The 19683-nt window shown below is 44.4% G+C and overlaps 2 protein-coding genes across 2 annotated transcripts in view; one reads left to right on the top strand and one right to left on the bottom strand.

Annotated features, from left to right (window-relative positions):
• MRPL16 (mitochondrial ribosomal protein L16) overlaps positions 1-3963 on the top strand; it is a 119920-nt gene extending 115957 nt beyond the window's left edge. The window contains exons 2-5 of the mRNA XM_063116951.1: positions 660-716; positions 2561-2626; positions 2912-3060; positions 3248-3963. Of these exons, the coding sequence (XP_062973021.1) occupies positions 665-716; positions 2561-2626; positions 2912-3060; positions 3248-3733 (753 nt within the window). The 5' untranslated portion in view covers positions 660-664 and the 3' untranslated portion in view covers positions 3734-3963. The remainder of the gene's footprint in view (positions 1-659; positions 717-2560; positions 2627-2911; positions 3061-3247) is intronic.
• A 4571-nt stretch (positions 3964-8534) lies between these two features.
• Positions 8535-19683, bottom strand: part of STX3 (syntaxin 3) — a 42686-nt gene continuing 31537 nt past the window's right edge. The window contains exons 5-11 of the mRNA XM_063116947.1: positions 19333-19400; positions 18339-18447; positions 17050-17123; positions 16550-16684; positions 14247-14357; positions 11403-11517; positions 8535-9840 (exon numbers count right to left, since the gene is read on the bottom strand). Coding sequence (XP_062973017.1) covers positions 11434-11517; positions 14247-14357; positions 16550-16684; positions 17050-17123; positions 18339-18447; positions 19333-19400 — 581 coding nt within the window. The 3' untranslated portion in view covers positions 8535-9840; positions 11403-11433. The remainder of the gene's footprint in view (positions 9841-11402; positions 11518-14246; positions 14358-16549; positions 16685-17049; positions 17124-18338; positions 18448-19332; positions 19401-19683) is intronic.

Here is a 19683-nt window from a genome sequence, read left to right as displayed (position 1 = left end):
GATATATATATATATAAGGGATGAAGGAGAAAGCAGACAGATAGCATAAAAAGAAATAAAATAGTTCACTAACAGTGTGAGCCTTATCTGGAAGTACCCTAACTTTACTATGCCCCTTTCTATCTTTGTAGTAAGTTGCCTTCTTGCATGTAACAAGTAGACTCTGGCTGGGTTAATACTGTACCCTGCTTGAGATTATTTTAGAATGAAATGCGATTAAGACTAATTAACAATAAATAACTAATAACATATTCTTCTCTATGTCTCCCACCGCTGTTGGACTAAGGATAAACGCAATACAACCAGCGGAGGCTGGTGGTTCCGATTTCGGTGGAGCTCTGCATCCATTCTGGATTTCAGTCAAAACCAGCCAGAATTCTAAAGGTGCTGAACCTATTCGGGGAGAGCTCCTTTAGAATTCTGTCAGGTTCTGATTAAAACCAGGATGGGTTTACATTGGACTCATTGTTTCGCCGGAACCATGTGGCCCCACCCCTTGTTTCTCTAGTCACTCTCGCTGCACAGTTCTCAGCGGAAGTGTTCTTGTCGGAGCGGATTATGGCAGCTCACCTCGCGAAGATGGCGTCCTGGGTCCAGTGTCCGTCACCTGGTTCTCGGGCTTAAAGGAGTGCCGCGTCCCCCGCCCTGCGCGGACCCCCCGAAGATGTGGAAGCAGCTCGGGTGCCCGATATTCGCCCTCACCAGGGCTCCAGCAGGTCAGAAGGCCTATTTTTAAAGGGCCAGTCGCCTTTAAGGGGCACCGCAGGTTTTTCTGGGGCAGCCGGGAGAACGCAGAGCTTTCCCCCGCCGCTTCCTACAGTAAAGCCGCTGGCACGTTTGTCATAACAGCCTCACTAGTTGAAGCTCGTTTAACTGAGACCAAGGGTAATCGTGGGAATCGGCTCTTCTGCGGTAGGAAGTCTAATGGTTGTGGGAGAAGTATCCACTCATTGATAGTCGTTGGCCGTTACTTATTTATTATACCATATGAAAATTTGAGGATGTTGCCTACGCTGACCAGACGCAAAATGCAGAGTTCTTTAACTGTAATAGCTATGCAAAAAAAATAATGGAGATTTCGGCAGGTATAGCTTGTCTTGCAAGGGCAAAAAGCTGCATATACTGACATTCCCCCTTCTATACATCTAATAACCTAAGTGCACGAGCCTTGTCTTCTCCATCTGACCACCCTAATGTTACCTTTACGGCATCGAGATAAGGCTAAATCCCACCTTTCTGTCCTTTTTGAGGGTCCTTCCAGGAGAGGCTTTTATTTTGCAGTCACCCTGCCTCTTTCACTGAATAATATGGGGTATCCAGACGATGACATCTTCAGCTCTCCTGGCTTTTTTTTATTTATTTATTTATTTTATTACATTTATATACCGCCCCCCAGCCGAAGCTCTCTGGGCGGTTTACAACAATTTAAAATAGTAGACATTAAAAGTATACAAAAAATTTAAAAAACATAAAAACAGTATAAAAACAACAACTTTTCTCACTGCTTCTTGTCTTTGGTTCTCTCTCTCTCCCCCCGCCCCCTTTAACCTGAAAAGATTTATTAGGGAGGAAAAGATGGAATAGCTGCACAATTCCTTTTGATTGCTAGCACTAGGACCCATCCATCTGGAAGCAACTTTAGTGTGCAATCCTATTGATTTTGCCCTCAGTGATTGGAAGCCCCTGAACTCAAAGGCTTGTGATCATCCAATGCTGGGCAACAGGAACAGCAGAGGCAATCTTTGCCTCTGCATCCTCCTGCCATATATTTTTCACTAGACAGGATTTTAACCTGTCTAGTGATAGCGCTTCAGATTGGGAGGGAAGCACGCTGAAGAAGCCTCAGGTTAGTTTGTATCTTGGCCTCTTCAGTCTCCACCCACTGAAACAATCTCTTTCGCCCTCCAAGGTTGCGTGCAGAGCAGCACGTGCAGTTCTTTCTGCACCAGTTGCAAGGGGGCAGAGATCTGAGTGGGGAATTCCCAGTACTCTATGGCCCATCAATCAATGGCTGGGGGCCATTAGATTGCTCCCTCCATCTTTCCAAGTTTCTCTTACTGTTGTTGAAACCCTGGGTTGGGGTGCTCTTTAGTTTGTTGCGGAAAGAGAGATTCATTTCTTATTCCCTGTCCACCAAGTGTATTATATGCCTGAGACATTCCAATTCTTTTCTTATAATGTGAACTTTTTTTTTTTTTACAACATTCCATTTAGGAATGTTGGGATGCAATTGGGCTGCACTGAAATCTGATGCACTCCAGATGTTTTAGACTACAACTCATAATCCCTGACATTGGCTGTGCTGGCTGAGGTTGATTGGAGTTCGATTCCAAAATGCCTGTTGGGCACCAGGTTAGGGAAGTCTGGTCTATGAAGACAACAGTCACAGTTCCCCGTCTGCTCCTTCCTTCTGGCAGCTCCACTACCATGTTTCCAATTCTACGATTTCATCAAGACATGCTGTTGATGTGTGATAGTGGGTTAGGGGTGTTATTTTCAGTGCAGGGAAATTTCTGTTTAGAAATAACTTTAGCATTGTGTCTTCTGTGCATTTTTCTAGGCTCCAGTGGAACCAAAATTCTCACTGCTGGCTTGAAGAAGTTTGTGCTTCCTCCAGATTACAGCGGTACGTCGAGGGATAAGGGAAAATGCTAATAAAAGAACAAAATGGATGTTGTAATTTTGTTTCTTTTTAATTGGTAGCAGGCTGAAATGAATTACGTGTAATTAGTAATCACCCATAATTATTCGACAGACAGTGGGAGAGTAAGGCTGAAGTCCTATACACACTTACCTGGGCGTAAGCCTCATTGAACTTAGTGAGGTTCATTTCTGAGCAGACCTGTTTGAGCATCCAGTCAGGATACTGTTGTGAGAAGTATAAAGCAAGTCTGCCGTTTCATTCTTCTAGGCATCACCATTCCCGAGAGACCTAAACTGAAATTTGTTGAGAGAGCTCCAGTTGTGCCCAAGGTCAGGCGAGAGTTCAAGAATTTACATGACATCCGTGGTCCTTCTACAGAAGCCACAGAATTCACTGAAGGACAATATGGTATACTGGTGAGTGTGAGAGTCATCTTGCTGTGGATTCTCAGTTACACAAAACAAAAGTGTGAGAATATATGCCACAGAGCTGTGAAAGGGGAGATACCTATTGCCTTGTGATTTCAGGATGTTTCTTTATGCAGAAAATCTTTCCCCATATCTGAATTGTAGAATTCATACTTTTTCCTTTCTCGACCTGCAGGCATTAGGTGGCGGCTATCTCCGTTGGGGTCATTTTGAAATGATGCGGTTGACCATCAATAGGCACCTGAACCCCAGAACTATGTTTGCTGTTTGGAGAGCCCCTGCTCCTTACAAGTCCATCACTCGTAAAGGGCTAGGACAGCGCATGGGTGGTGGCAAGGGTGCGATAGACCACTATGTGACACCGGTGAGGCATGGCCGTCTCATAGTGGAAGTGGGTGGGCACTGTGAATTTGGTGAGGTGAAGCGCTTCCTAACTCAGGTGGCCAAGAAGTTGCCTTTCCCAGCCGAAGCAGTCAGCCGGCAATCCCTACAAGAGATGCGGGAGAGGGAAGAGGAGAGGAGGCGTAACAACCAGAATCCATGGACCTTTGAACGCATTGTCACAGCCAACATGCTTGGAATAAGGAAATACGTGAGCCCTCATGACTTGTACATGAAAGGTCGCTATTGGGGAAAGTTCTTTCTGCCTGATAGAGTATAAGTATGGAGTTGTGTGGCTCTTCTCTTCTGGTGCAACAATTATCCAAAAGCCTGGTCCTGTATTCCTTGGCTGTGGCCTTTGTGCATAACGCATTGTGTACACCTTTCAAACAGTGGGTGGCTGTACCATGGATCTCTACACTTGAAAAGCAAATAAATGTGGCAGGTGATGGGAGTGGTTGTAATTACACCAATCTTGGATTAATAAACCAAGCATACTTTCAGTAAAGATACGTGTCCATTTTAGCTTTTGTCATCTGGTCTAACTAAGATCACAGGGCTTTAGAGTAGAGCTGATAATTCTTGCAGTATCCATTGTAGACTAAGTCGATACAGTTATTTCAAACCCAGTTTAAATGTTATGCTGAAAAACTGGTTTGCAACTTGCCTTCCTTTAGCTCATTTTAAAATAGCAGTGTTTTAAAGTGCTTGTGCTGCAAGGCAAATGTAGCCTTGATTTGCCTATTGTGACTAACTTGTATGTGTTGGTGCTAAATGGGGGTATATTGCCACCCCTGCCAATGGGATAAGCAACAGGGCAGAAACTTTCTGCAAATAATAAGTATAGGGTTGTATAGGATAACAGCTTGGATATATAGCTATTCTTGAAAGTCCGAACGGAGAAGGAGTAGTAAGATTTATAGCTCTAAGAAGGAGCTTGCTTATTCAATTCTTTTGGGCTTATCAGGAAGGAGCCCTGAGTACGCTTGGCTTCTGTCAATTGTAGGAATCCTGCTAAAGCAGGTATGGACAACTTCTGGCCCTCAAGGTATTTTGGTCTTCAACTCCTGTCATCCCTCACCATTGGGTATGTTGACTAAGCCAAAAACATCTGGAGAGCTAGAGGTTACCCATCTCTGTGCTAGAAGAATAGGTTCTTCACGTAGTACAGTATCTGAGTGTTTCTTATTTTTATTAGTTGATCACATATGACACAGATCATTCAATCAAACTCTTTATTCAGGAGGATTGTTTTGGTTAACATCCATGCCTTTTGAACGTAGCGGATCAGCTTTCACAAGTCACCCTTAAGAGAAGCTCAGAATAAGCTCTTCTCCTTCGGTGCAAAGCATCCTGTGGCCCATCTCATACCTTACCATGGATAGGACTTCAAAATCTCATAAAGAAGCTTAGGTTATCATGCAGTTGCAGAGATCTCCCTTCCTCTGCTTAGTGATTGGTTTATAGTTTAAAGGGGAAACAGCCTGAGGGTTTTCCCCAGCTGGAGAAGGAGCTAATGAAATACCATTAGGCCAAGCTTAAAGGGATAAAATTGTTCCAGACACAGCCCTACCAGGGGGCTGACTGAAGGGAGGAAACCACATACACTTGAGTAAATACAGCTTAAGTTGTTTAAATAAATCACAAGCTTTCATCCAGTACATAAGAAATATGTTGAGGCATTGTGGGGGCATAGCTATATGAAAGTTATACATGTCAATACAATTAGTGTCAAATCAAACAAAACACCTCGGTAGATTACAAGAGGGCCATGCCTTCCGTATGGGTCACTTGTGCCAAAATAATTCCCATTCTCACATAGAAGAAATGGAATGGGAACAGATGTAGGTGCCTTTATCCAGAAGTCTAATCATACACCTTTGGGGATATGAAATGGGGCTACTTAAGAAGTCATTTTCCCTTTGACAGTGTGAGCAGAAAAAGAAAGCATGGCTGGAGGGGGGGCACTCAAATTTATAGGCAAGCAGGAGCCTGTGGTTTTTCCAGACCTTTCTTTAGAGCATCTGTACATGTCATAAAAAGAAGTGGTAGCTTGTTGTTGTTTTCTTTCATAGCTGCACAAGCTAGTTAAGAGGATCTCCTCCAAGTACTTGGTTTCTGTAGACATTATTCACTGGGCAGAAGAAGCCAGTATAATTGGGAGTAAAGTCAAATTAGAGCTAAATCAAAAGCTGGGCTTGGCTGTAGGAAGAAGCTAAGAACAAGGCCCCTGTGCTCTAGTAATGTTCATAGCCACTGTTGTATTTGGCTTCATGCCGGTGTTCTACGGTTGGGCCCTGTTCTGGCTCCTTCTGCCTTTGTTTCGTCTCCTGGAATCCAGCTAAAACCTTTTGAAAGGTAAATGGTTGGCTGCAGCATCTCTATAAAGAGAGGAAGCACTGGAGATCGTAGGACCAGGGGAAGTGTGAAAGAAAAAAGCCATCTTGCAAATCCATCCTGGAAGAAAGAAGGAACAAGGAACTGAACAGATGCAAAGATGGCAAGTGGCATTCTAGTCTAACGTAACAACCACAAGGGTTACAGAAGCCTGCTATCCTGAACAATGGACATTTTCTTCATTCCATGAGTTAAATGGGATGCTCTTAACCCGCTGATTATAACACTCATTATCTGCATATTTGTAGACTCTGATCCACTTCCCCTCACCAAGCTGGATTGCATAAGCTTCTATTGAAGGTTGATTACTCTTTTTTAGGTTAGGGTACTATTTGGCATTGCTATATTAGTCCAGATGGAAAGTAGGAGTACGACAGGATGCAATGTCACTAGATCAAACTTCTGCACCTGCATGTAACTCACCTGAGGCAAGTGATGAGGGACAAGGAATGGGCACTCAGGTAAAGAAGCTCCCAATAGTAGAGGCCAGGATGATGGCAAGAATGATGCAGCATATCATGATCATAATCTTCTTCTGCTCAGCAAGAGGAAAAATTAATAATAATAATAATAACAACAACAACTACAATAATATCCGGATTTATTTAATTAGAATGGGGTTGGTAACAGGAGGAAAAAGAAGGGGCGTATCTTCTTGTGGAGAGGGGGGATGGAAGGAGGTCACTGGAACAGAGGATGGGATTATGGACTAGAAATAATACAAAAGAGTTAAAGAGGATATTATGGACTGTTCTTTCACAGACATGGATGGCACTGACAGTGCTTCGTGAATTTTTAGAAGTCAATGGACTGGTCTCGTCAGTTCTTACCAAAGCTGTTTTGGATCCAGTAGAGTGTTCAAGTGATTTAGATGGAAAGCATGTAGATGCTATCACTCTAGAAGAGCAATGTCATGTATGCACTGCTAGAAATAGCTTACCTGAAGGATTTGGCATAATGAAAACAGGCAACGAGGGGGAGAAAATCCAGCCAGGCTTGGTGTTCCAGATGTGATCCAGTTTCTCAGTCCTTCTGTATTCATACTAGCAACTCCCCCACATCTGGGCATACTTCAAGGTCAGTTGCAGAAGGAAATATAGGGTAGAGGTGTGGCCCATACAAGTACATGTCTCCCCTCAAAACAAATGCAACTGCTTGTATAGCTATATCTAATCTGTACATTCAATGGACAAGGACAACAGAGGTTACAGATTAATGTTCAAGTAAATTCATTTATTTTGAAATTTTAAAAAAGGTTCTTAAAAAAAAACTTTGAAAAAACCATAGGATCTCTGCTGTCCATAGGCAGCTCAGTATTCTTAAATTCAATCTTCCGCTTTTACAGATACCTCTCATAAGTGGTCACTTCACCATCCCCTTAATTGCTACCTACAAGTTACAGACATCAAGGCCTAGAGGGAAGGACATCACTAAGGATTCTTCCCTCAGCTCCATCTGCGCAGACGTGGAGGAGGGCCACACAAATGTTTGAGCCAGCAGTGCCTCTTCGCATTCTACAGAAAAGGAATCATAGGTCAGGGTACCTGCAGCACCAAGACAAGACAATCCAGATACTGGGTCGATATCAATAGTGCAGCTGTTGGAGAAACAGAAGAACTAGCCAGATTTTGCTAGTGACTAGTAGGAAGTGGTGATCCCCAAGAAACAATTCCAATCAAAGTGCTATCATCTCCCATGGGAAATAAATCTATATCAGGCTTCCCAGTCAATAATGTGCATAAATATAGAACAACTCGGTGTGCAGCATTCCCCCAAATTTCAACAAAAACATCACTGACAGAAGCTAAAGCTCTCTGCAATAGGAATGGCTCCTGCAACCCCACCAACCCTCTGCTCTAGGAAGGATGAATCTGGCTTACTCAGTCTGCATTTTCACTTCCATGCAGTGAACCCATTAATGCTGAAGGTAAGAATAATTGCAACACTGATCCTTGGTTTTCAGGGAAAGCTCTGGCACTCACTCTTGTACTATGAGTGCCGTCAATTGCTGGTGTTTTCCTAGCCAAATTCATTTCTCCTTATCTAATTCACAAATACACTCACACATATCAGGATACTAATATGTCTGAAAACAAAGCAATCAGAGGGCCAAAGAGCCTACGAGTTGTAGTGATAATAGCAAATGTTTCTTATCCATGTTTGAAAACAGCAAATCTTAAGAGGATTTTAAAAAATATATACAAGAATATAACAATTGCTAAAACTACACTCTAAATTTCCTTCCCCAACTTGGTGCCAGAAGTGTTGGACTACAAGCTCCCCATGAACCCTATCCAAGGATGGTTGGAATAGTAGTCCCAAACATCTGAAAGGCACCAGGTTGGGGAAGTGCTCTCTAAGAAAAAGCAGACAAAACGACTTCATCTTTAACAAAGCTTTTATCCAACAGTAAGGTTTTCTCTGGTCGGAGTTTCAATATCAGGAAGTTGCACATCTCAGCCACCACACCTGATAAACCAAGTCAAAGGCTTTGTTTGCTTTGAACTGTTACTTTTTTTGTTTTTAACTGGGGATTTCTATCTTGATTCTATCAAGTCAATGCTTTCTCCATACCAGGTTTTCCCTGTCCCATAAACCACACAGACTGATTGTGAACAGTGAATTTGGGTGGTGGGTACAACATGGATGTTCAAACAAGATAGAAATTCCCAGTTAAAACCAAAAAAAGTAACAGTTCAAAGCAAACAAAGCCTTTGATTCCTCACAATTCTTATGTCCTCAGACAAATACATATCTATTTACACAGGGAGCGTTATATTTTGGGGAGCAGACACACAACTATGCCTTCAGCACAGAGACACACTCAAACAAAATTAAACTTATAAGCAGGGAATAACTGCATTTTACTTCACTTAGAAAATTCAATTACATTCCAAACAAGTGAAGCGGGCCAGCCAATTTACAGAAAAAACATACACCCCCCCCCCCCCCCGCCAAGGAGTGCCTTTATCTATGGAAATCTGAGGGCAGCTTTCCTTTTACCTGTAGACCAGTTCTAAGTACCCAAAGCATGGAACCTCCACTGCAATGCCCACTCCTCCAAGCTGAGAAGCAGATGGAACACAAACAGCTCAGATTTGGAGGGCTTGAGTATTAATAGTTGCATCCCAATATGCAACTGTCAGCCTGATTTAGGAACCCTGGCCTGAATACTTTGGTATTTTCATATATGGAGTTGCTACATTTGTGCCCATGGTCCTTTATCTCCTCAAGGTTGGCTTGGCTGACTGCAAACGCCATGAAGTAGCTTGCACTATTAAGTGTTCGACATCATTCCTTGCACCTGACCTCTCTTTGGGGCTGCCAGGGCAAGATGCACTGAGGGACTCCCAGTGCGCTAAGATTTGTAGGAGATGCAAAATCTACTCCATCCTTCAAAGGCCAGCCTCAGTATACAGTGGGATGGTGGAAAGAAGTTACGCGGCAGATACCACTTTGAGCCCTAACTCTTAATGCTGGCAGTTTTGAAGAGCAAAAATGTCTAACATTTCCAGTACGTATCTGGGCATTGTTAAGAAAAAGGCACAGCTGAAAACAAGGCAATGAGGTAGGCAACAATGACTCCAAAATTCCTTTTAAGGTTCATTCCACTGTATTGTAGAAAATTCCAGAAGGATGAAGGCTTAAAAACAGGAAATGCTTGAATTGGAGGCAGCAGGTGAAGTGGGAAGAAAGGAAGGGATGGGTGAGGGGCAGATTTCATGGGAGGTTCTCTCTGGAGCGCCCTGTGTTCGTGGACTTCCTGGATGCAGCAAGGCACAATAGAGTCTTCTGGCTTTCCAAGGAAAGAACTGGAACAGCACGTAGCTCTCACAGGAAGCACAGATGTAAGTGAACTCATTCTGCAGGGAACCATTCGTATTTAATCCAAGAGGTCAGGCTGGAGGGTAGGTAGGGGAAGGTCACACCACAGTAGTAAGGATCAGAAAGGGAGGTCTTGCTACCAACCCAGGAAGAGCTTGGGAGTGTCTGGAGGAAGGAAAGGAACAAAGTGGGAAAAGTTAATCCTCATGTAGGGATGAGCAACCAATCAGATTATTCTGGTCTCGTGAATGTATACAGAACGATAGGCAAGGAAGGAGATATTCCCCCACTTTGTTCTCCAGTGTCCTTAGGAAAGGAAAGGAACCTCTCGTGCAAGCACTGAGTCATTACTGACTCTTGGAGGGACGCCAGCTTTCGCTGACGTTTTCTTGGCAGGCCTTATAGCGGGGTGGTTTGCCGTTGCCTTCCCCGGCCATTATTACCTTTCCCCCAGCTAGCTGGGGACTCATTTTACCGACCTCGGAAGGATGGAAGGCTGAGTCGACCCGAGCCGGCTGCCTGAAACCAGCTTCTGCTGGGATCGAACTCAGGCCGTGGGGAGAGTTTCAGCTGCAGAAACTGCTGCTTTACCGCTCTGACAATTTCTCTCGCAATTCCCTTCCCCATTAGCTCAAGGTTCTACGGCAGGGATAGACAACCTGGTGCCCTCCAGATGTTTGGGCCTACAACACCCAGCTGTCATTGACCTGCTATCCAGGACCTATGGGGGTCAAGGAAAAGTTTCACAGATGAACTATGTATACTCTCAGGTGGCTGTGCTATGGCATTCTCCTCTCTACAAAGTGCCTTGTGGCTCCATCAGATGGGATGTTAACAAGACCAGGCTGTGCTGTTAACACTGCTCAGCAAATGCACAGCAGATTTGTATACCATATGCACAGAACAGCAGGAGCGTGGACTAGCAACCTGGAAGTACAGATGAACACAGCCATGTTGCATGCAGATCTGAACTGAGGAAGAGGAGCAGCACAAAAAACAGAACACCCACTCTGGGAATGACTATAGCTGGAACTACACAGTCTCTTCTGAAGAGACTTCTATTGAAGTTGCATTTAGAAACTTCAGAAATCATTCCTCAGCACACCTCAGCCTCTCTCGGGCTGATCAAATGCTCTCTCCTACCACAATCCAAACACTAGGAAACAGGTGTTGGAAGGCAAGTGCTCAAGATGCAAAAGCTCAAATGTGCAGGTACAATTTATAGCATAGAAGCTAGAGACCAAAAGAGGCATTGCAACCCCGCAAATGAGAGGCCCACATAAAACTTTGTTATATGCTTCAAAATTCGAGAATCTGATAGCATCTTTAGAATTCTTGTTATCTCATTTAATGTTGCTGATTTTACTTATTTATATTTCAAAGCACCTATGTCTCTCCCTTCCACCATCTGGAAAAGGTTTTACAGAGAAAGAGAGAGAGAGAGAGAGAATAATTTATATCAAATCAACATTGATATGAAGGGGTGTGTGTGTGTGTGTGTGTGTGTGTGTGTGTGTGTGTGTGTGTGTTTAAATCTTTTCTTTTTCCATCTTAGCACAGATCTGGACTTTGATAGTAGACAAACCAAAACAGCCCTGGTCCCAAGTCTTAAATATTCAGAAACTCTCCTGAAAGCAAAGCAGCAGAGGAGACTGCAAAAGAGGCTAAAGTAACCCTAAAAGCCAGTAAAGAATCAGAAAAACTTTCTGCTTCCCAAAGCTACTTACGGTTCAGAGCCAGCAGCCTTGTTGGCTGCTTTTACTTCAGCCCTACTGAAAGTCCAATAATGAGTGCTACAATGCCCAGCAAGGCAACCACTATCACAATGATAATTATTGTTTTCTAGAAGGGTAAAAGAAAAGGGAACATTTAGCAATAAATATTGATGTAAGAACAAATGGGGAAAATAGTATGTGTACATTCAATAGGAGGCTTCTGGTTAAACTAAAGCTAAAACACTTAGATTTATGCCGTTTAAGGGCAGGCTGACACTTGCATGCTTATCGCTCATTGGGGTCACTACATCAAGTGATGACCTGAATGCGCAACCTCAGCCAAAGATCAAAATACCAGAGTGCATTTGTACTGCCAGACACAGTCTCAAACCCAATCATAGTCAATGGACAGAATTCGCACATGCAGGTGCAAGTCATCAAGTGATAAGGGAGTGAGGGATGTGCAAGTGTGAATGGACCGGTTAGTTACATTGGCTTACAAAGCTTGCATCCAACTACTTTGCCTTAAAATGGATTGTGGCTATAAGACTAAAGACAAAACTAGACATGATGTTTGTCATGTGGTTCTCCCTGCTGTGCAAGTTTTGTTTTTTTTAAAGGTGGCACCGGGGTGAGCTGGATCAGGACCATGGTATGTGGGGTGGGGTGGGTGGGTAGGCTTTAACCTTTGTCTCTGCTGCAGATCTCCTGTGCCTGTTGTTTGCAATGGAAGCAAAGCTGCACTTGCATCAATGGACGTTTTCCTCCCATTGGAATAGTAGACCGCTGGAGGCAATTCCAATTAGGACTGCGGTAGAAGTAAAGGGTTAAAGCCCCCTCCTGCCACGCTCTGGCCCCAATCAAGGTCAGGGCCCCCAGTACAATTTTTTTTTTAATTTTTTTTTAAAAAAAACCTTGTACACCATGGTTAACCCACATGACAAACTTGGCATCTAGTTTGGCCTTCATCATGTGAAGCCTGCCTGGGATATTACAAAAAAAAAGTGGGGGGAAGAATCAAGCACCCAGTGTTTTCTCTTTCTTCTAAAAACAAGAACACAGATGTCTCTGGTTCACATGTAATGAGAAGCCATCATGGGTGAATTTCTCTGCGGGTCTTGTTGTAATGGCGGCCGCTGCCATTTTGACTATTCAAGGCACACTGTAGTTACATTCGAACACTGCAACAGTGGATTTTTGGGGTGGTAGTAAAGCCACCCAGAACCCACAGGCTGTTTTAGGGTTGCCAATCTCCCAAACAACCCGCCCTCACCAGGTTCACACATAATGAGAAGCCATGGCACTCCCCCTCTCCCGGCAACTTGAATTTTTAAAATTCAGGTCGCTGCCACAAGAAGAAGCCCTGCAGGGGAATTCACCCATGGTGACTTCTTGCTACATGTGAACCCTTATCAATTTTAAACTTTGGCTCCAAACCCTTCAGTGAGACCTACAATTCAGTTTTATGGACATTTATTCACGAAGTCCTAAAGAAATCAGTCAGGCTTACTTTCAGGTAAGCTTGTAGTCTGAACCCAAAATAGGCCTGTGTCCTCATAATATCCCACAGAATGTTACTCAGATTTTTAATAAAATAATAATCATCGTCATAATGTTTCAATGTTCAGGCTCAAAGTGTGGTATCTGGTTTTAAAATTCTTTTAAAATAGGCTGGCCTGCCATTAAGTAGCAGTGTGCAGAAAGATATAATTCAGTCTTATTTCAATGCATAACCATTTCCTGATCAACTCAGAACATCATAACTATAAAGGTTTCTTTGCCCTACATTCCCCAATCGAGTGCCTTCTCCCTCAATATAAAAACAGCTATAGGGAATGCAACCATATTGGATGAAGGGGGCTCTCAGTCCTGGCCTTTCCTAACAGGTGGTGAAAACAAGAAGCACTCAGTACATCCTGCTCATCATTGCCTTCTCCTCCTCGCAGACCTCCTGTGCCTTTAGCAAAAGGGATGGGCCACTTGCAGCTCAATAACATCTGGATCGCCACAATTGGCCCACCACGGCTTTAGCTGCTGCAAAACATTCATTGTGCATCTTCCCTCCTGTTACAATAGCTGCCTGTCAAACAGCTGTTAAAAGTGGCCCAGGGAATCCCCAGGGCTGAATTTGGCCCACTGAGACCCCTCCCTCGCCCAAAAGCCCCCACCTTAAATAGAACAAGGCTTAGCATACAAGGTTATAAGAGAACGGAAGAACAGCCCGAAGCCGGAGTAGTAGAGGCACAGACTAGCACACCAAAGAAGTTCAACCCTCATGTTTGGAAGAGACTGTCAAGAGAATTAAGGAGCTGTGAAAGAAGAGGCCGGAGGAGAAGGATCAGGGGGGTTTAAGCACTGCTGGGAAAGCGAGGCAATGCTTAACGAAACATTGCTCGCTAGTCATATAGTTCGTTGCACAACTGGAACTGGGTGGGTTTTGAGCAAGCCACAGGGGCGGGTGGGAGAACAAGAAGTGGATGGGATGGAAAAAATAGGTCTGCATCTAAAGAGACTGAACAAGGACTTTGGCCGAAGGAGAAGAGAAGGGCAGGCAGGGTGGGGCTCTCATTGGGCTTTCAGGAGTTGGGTTCGGTAGAAGCCAAAAGGCCTAGGGAGAGGGGTGGGCTATGATGCGTCCTTCTCACCCTTCGTGCTTCACTCTGAAACTTTACGGCCTTTTTGGTGTCAGCAACGGCCCGCTCCACAAAGCCTACCGACTGGTCCATGTTGCTCTCTATGCGGTCAATCATGGCTCCCTTGCAGAGGAAAAGGAAAGCCGGAAGCAGAACAGAGAGGCAGAAGCAGAAAGTGTAAGCTGCCGGTGCAGAGATGGTAGTCTATGTGAGAGAGGCTCACCTTGCGTGCCTTACTCTTATATTTCAAGGCCTTTTTGGTCTCCTCGCGAGCTTTCTCTATGTGATCTAGGGTGTGCATCACGTTGAGTTCTATATTATCTACAATTTCTCCCTGAGAAAGTCAGGAGAAGGGGGAAGAGAGAGAAAGAACGTTAACATGTTAGGAAATCCTTTTTGCTGTGTAGAAAAATCCCCAACTTCTCACCTCACCTAGTTCCATGCAGGCTAGAGCTCCTTCTCTGCACCCTAAAGATTGCCCACCATGTAGCTCCTCTCTTGGAAGCTTGCCCAGTCCTCAAATGACCCACACTGTCATCTCCATCACTGTCACCCTCCCTCTGAAGGACCAGGGATATATGGTTTTTCTCCATAAACCAGACTTCCCCAACCTGGTGCCCTTCACGTATTTGGGACTACAATCCCTATCAGCATGGGAAGTGGTTGGGGATAATGGGGGTCTTGGCCCAAAACATCTGCCACAGCCATTCAGCTACAAGATTCCAGCATTAACTCATCCATATTCCCTCCTACTCCCTCTCAATCAAGCCCTGTTTAAATTCTGGAAAGAAGCACTCACCTGAATGAGACCTCCTCGGGATTGCATTGTGAGCAGAAAACAAGACACGGGGCCTTAGAGACTGGCATTAAAGCCCTAAATACTATTAAGCAGACTATTTCTGTCCCAGAATTGATAAGCAGTAAACAAGGGTCTGGTTGTGATGGATGGAAAGGGCCATCTTTGTCTATGGAATAATGGCTAATTGAGAACACAGTAAGCAACACAGCCTCTGCAGGCCAATCCAGTCAAATCTCAACCCCAGTATCCAAGTTATCTTAATAATGGACCTTATCAGGCTACACTAGCCCCACATCGTATATGTTTAGCGAGCTGCATTCACTCATTACTCCGCCAACCACTAGGTCAGGGCATTAAAACTTAAATTACCCTAGAAGCCATGCTTATATTAATTTAGAAGGAGCACGCTGTGGAAAACTCGATAAAAGCCTGTTCGTAAGATCTTTAAATGTGTTCTCCGTATTTTTCCCCTGCACTCTATAGCACCCTTTCTGTACCCCAATCTCTTGCCACCCCTTCTTTTATCTCATTTCCACACCCCACAAATCTTTCTGCACTCCACCTGAGATCGAAAGATGTGCTCCACTGAATCAGGCCAAAGGTCAAGCTAATCTAGGGGTACTTAGATTAGTGGGTGATGTCAGTGGGTGATGTCATCACCCTGCTCCCACCCCCCAGGTTTGCCTTGCTCCATACCCAGAAAAAAGCATGGAGGACACCTGCCTGCCACTGAGGAAAGGACACTGCTCCTCCCAATGATGGACAACTTCCTCGGAAGTAGCATACCAGGGATGTGGGTGGCCGGGGACTCAAATGCTGCCAGGAATAGTGGCTATTCTAGTGCCAGCGCAAACCCACATAGCTGGTGCCAGGGAGAACACTCGCAGCACTGGCTTGCATCCCTGCAGTTATCTCGGATTGGAGATTGAAGGTAACCACAGGGATTCCTCTGTGTGCTGCTCCTCTCTTCCCTTACCCGCAGTACGGTCAACCAATTGCCTCCAGGAAGCTTCCCTGCTGGCCACAAGGACAATAACTTTCCCCTCCTTGTCTCCAGCAGCTGGCATTCAGACGTGCACGACCTCCATACAACGTAGGTCTCATCTAGCTAGCACTACCGGTAGTCATTGATAGGCCAGGCCCACCATGAATTTGTCTTTCAGAGCACCTTTCCTGGTGGAAGCGGATTTCATATGTGAATTATGTGTTGCCTGTGCAGAATATTTTCCTTCGCCTGAGCTGTCTGCCAGTCAGTTTTATTTGGTGATTCCACATCCTAGTATTATGAGAAGGGGAGGAAAAGAAACCTACCTTCTCCAATACCATTTGTAATTTTATAACCCACACAACTAAGTAGTCTTTTTTCCCTACATTAAAAAAGTTATTTGGGCTGCAATCGTAGGCATACTTACTTGGGAGTAACTCTATTGAATTAAATGGGACTTGCTTCTGAGTAGATTGTGGATTTAGCATTTCCTCTTAGGCAAGGGTGGGCAAACATTTTGCCCCAAGGGCTACATGCAGCAGTGAGCCAGGGCTGCATGCCAGTTGCCATGCCAAGAGCTGCCTGTGGGCATGGTATCCTCCTTGCTTCCTCCCTGCCAACCCCCCTATTCCCCCCCCCATACACCTACCCCATACACACACACCCATGGAGAGAACTGGCATGTAGGGAGGAGAGGGTTAACCCTCCCATTCCCCCATCCCTTTCTCTACAGCTCAGTTACCTGGTTTTCCACCAGCATGGCAATGTCCACAAACATGTCATGAAGCTCCTTGATGCTACTTTCGAGCCGCACAATGTCCTTATGCCGTCCCTCAATCTCGCTCAGTGCTTGCTTTGAGATCTGGGAATCCATGATCTAGAAGAGGCCCAGAGATTGTCACTTACAAACAAGCCACTGTGATCATACCCTCCCAGGAGGACACTGGGCAATATTCTGCACTGCTGTTGTCACAGGCTCAGTCTTGTCCAATCCCAGCTTCTCTCTCTGGACATACCTTGCCATTTTCAGTTCCTGCCCAAACTCTGCTACCATTTGGATCCTCCAAACAATGATGCTTGGCACCCTTAAGAATCACCACTCACCCACCCCTGCAATCCATAGATATCTTCCAGAATCTTCCAGTTCTCCTCTCCTCAATCCACCACCCCCAGCACCAAGTTAAGGAACAAGAAGAAGGTCCTACCCTTTGGGAGGCCTAACAATAACATCACAATGCTCACCCCGGATGTGAATATTGATGGATTCCCACTCTCTAACATTTCCTCCAGCTCCTCATCTGTCGTATTCTTCCCAGCTGTGTCCCACAGAGAAAAGAGAGGGAGAGAACAAGAGCTACAAATATTGCAATAGGAACACACTCGTGTAGCTGTAAAAAGAACTACCAGGACAGGAAAGGGGGAATTTACTTCCGTGGACAGATAATGTTCACTTTGGCACCTCACTGGTCTCAGGGCCAAGTTAATAACTGGGGCTTGGTGGTTATCGTGATAGAACTGTTCAAATGCAGAGCTGTTTTAATTTTGATCCCGCCTTTCCTTGAGAACATGCCCAAGGCAGCTAACAATACCATAGGCACAAAAATTCAGTGTCTTTTTGCAGCACCAGATCTCTAGTAGTGGTGAACTAAGCTGTGCTCAAACTCTGAACATGGCTCTTTCTGATCTGTTTTTGTACCATGGTCAGTTGACTAAGAAATGTGGATGATGATGATGATGATACAGAAAACAGCAAGAGGGAAAGGCCCTGATACGTCACAAAATGGGAGAAAAATGTTCTCAAGTGCCTGGAAAAACGTTTTTTTAGGCCCAGCACATTTAGGAAAGAAATTTCCTTCCTCAGGGTCCACTTATATTTCTTCAGATATAACACAGGAAATCTTACCAATGCTTCCTCTGTTTCAAAATGATGATGATGATGATACAAAGAGACAATAATAGAAAATATTAGTTTTATTGGTTTCTGTAATGAGGAATTATATGGACCTAACTTTCAGGGCTGTTGTGATGATTACCAAGGCAACATATATGAGGTACTTCAAGCACTCAGAAAGAGCCACAATATAAGCAGCAGTATATTTATTATTAATTCAGCTTCTGGAGAATTTCAACTTTCATTTTTTAAAAGTTTCTAGACCTTAGAGCCCTTTCAGACAGCCAGAAAGAGTCCGGATCCATGAGGGCAGGGATGAAAAAGCATCACCAGATGAAATCACAGAAACCAGCAGGTTGGGAAGGTGGAGAGAAATCTGAAGGCTCATAACTGTGAACTGGTGTCTGGGTGATTCTGAGAGTGGGAGAATTCTGAGCCACTCCAAGCAATCTCTACTCCAGGATACAGAAGTAGAGCTACACCAAGAGCAAATAAAAAGCTCTGGAGAACATGCAGCACATCTACCAGAAGAATTCCACACTTGAAGGTAAAGCAAAGAATAATAATATAAAATATGGCCTTCAGGGTCCTGGTCTACCCAAGCGCGAAACCAAGGTCACTCAACAAAAGGCATACATACTGATCTCAAGCTGCCGCTGGATCCTCCCTTTGCTCCGTTCCCGGAAGTCGACCTGTGCCTCATTGTACTTTGTCATCACGTCAACGAATTTTCGGGAAAGGACTGAATGCTGGTGATGGGAAGAAACAAGAGACGCTTAGCCCTCTCATGGTAACAGTCTGATCGGAGCAATACAGAATTGACTGGCTTTATCTTCTGCTAATTGGAAACTGAAAGATGAGCACTTTGAGGAAGATCCAGGGGTCTTGGGGTTTGTAACCAAATTTAGTCACACTAAGTGTGGATGCATTGTAATCAATGGACTAGTCATGACTAACACAAGTCCCATTAATTTCAATGGGTCTGCATCTGGATCCAATCCTAGGTCTGCATTAAAAATAGATAATAAGGGTGCAATCCTATGTATGTTTAGAGAGAGGAAAAGTCCTACAACTCCCAGCATTCCCCTGCTAGCACAGCTGGTGGGGGAATGCTGGGAGCTGACAGGCTTTTATCTATCTATACATACTCAGAATTGCACCCTAAATCCTCTGCAACCCTTCCAAGCTGAAAGGGATGTGACTTTGTTGGGAAGTCCATTTACTGACTAGAAACCATCATTTCCCCTTCCCTTCTTTCTTTCTTTTTGATAAACGTTTTGGCTTCCAGGATTTAATTTGAGCCAGGGTTTCAACCTGGAACCAGTTAAGTACCAGAGCTTACCCCAAAAAACAAGCAAAGGAACACAGCACATCTGAGCACATTTAGAGAGCTTCTCTCACCACTAAGAATCACAGCTAGTCCTTATGAGAATAGTATACAGGCCTGAAGACTTGATTTCCAAGAGGACTGACTCCTCACACCTTCCACCCATCCCTGCAGTTCACCACCTGTGGCTTCCCAAAACATATGTTCATTTTATATTGTTCTTTCCCCAGCATCACACTCACCTACCACTGGCTAATGGCAGGCCAGGGCATCCTGCAATACACAATTGCCATTGAGTTCCTCTTACCTGGGACTTCCGTATCCGCAGGTCAGCTGATGATCGAACCTCATCCTGCTCAATGTTCCGCTCCATACCTGCGCATTCAAGGAAAGGAGTTATAGACATCACAGACTAAAGGCTGCTCTGGTTCTATCCTGTGCAGTTATGAATGGGGTCTCTTATGTGCAGCCCAAGTAAGGGACTAAGAAAACTTAGATCTGTATAACTACTGTATGTGTGACAGCAAGCTTTATGTTCTATCAAAGAAATGAATTTTTAACTTTGCAATGCACCACACTGGAACAAGGGGCGGGCAGAGACAAGCCTCACATTAAAAAGTTAGTGGACCCAAAGATCTTAGATTTGAAGAAACTGAAC

The sequence above is a fragment of the Elgaria multicarinata genome, chromosome 2 (genome assembly GCF_023053635.1).
Source record: "Elgaria multicarinata webbii isolate HBS135686 ecotype San Diego chromosome 2, rElgMul1.1.pri, whole genome shotgun sequence".
Taxonomy (NCBI): domain Eukaryota; kingdom Metazoa; phylum Chordata; class Lepidosauria; order Squamata; family Anguidae; genus Elgaria; species Elgaria multicarinata.
The sequence above is the reverse complement of the archived record's forward strand: the minus strand, read 5'-3'. Positions and strand labels throughout refer to the sequence as shown.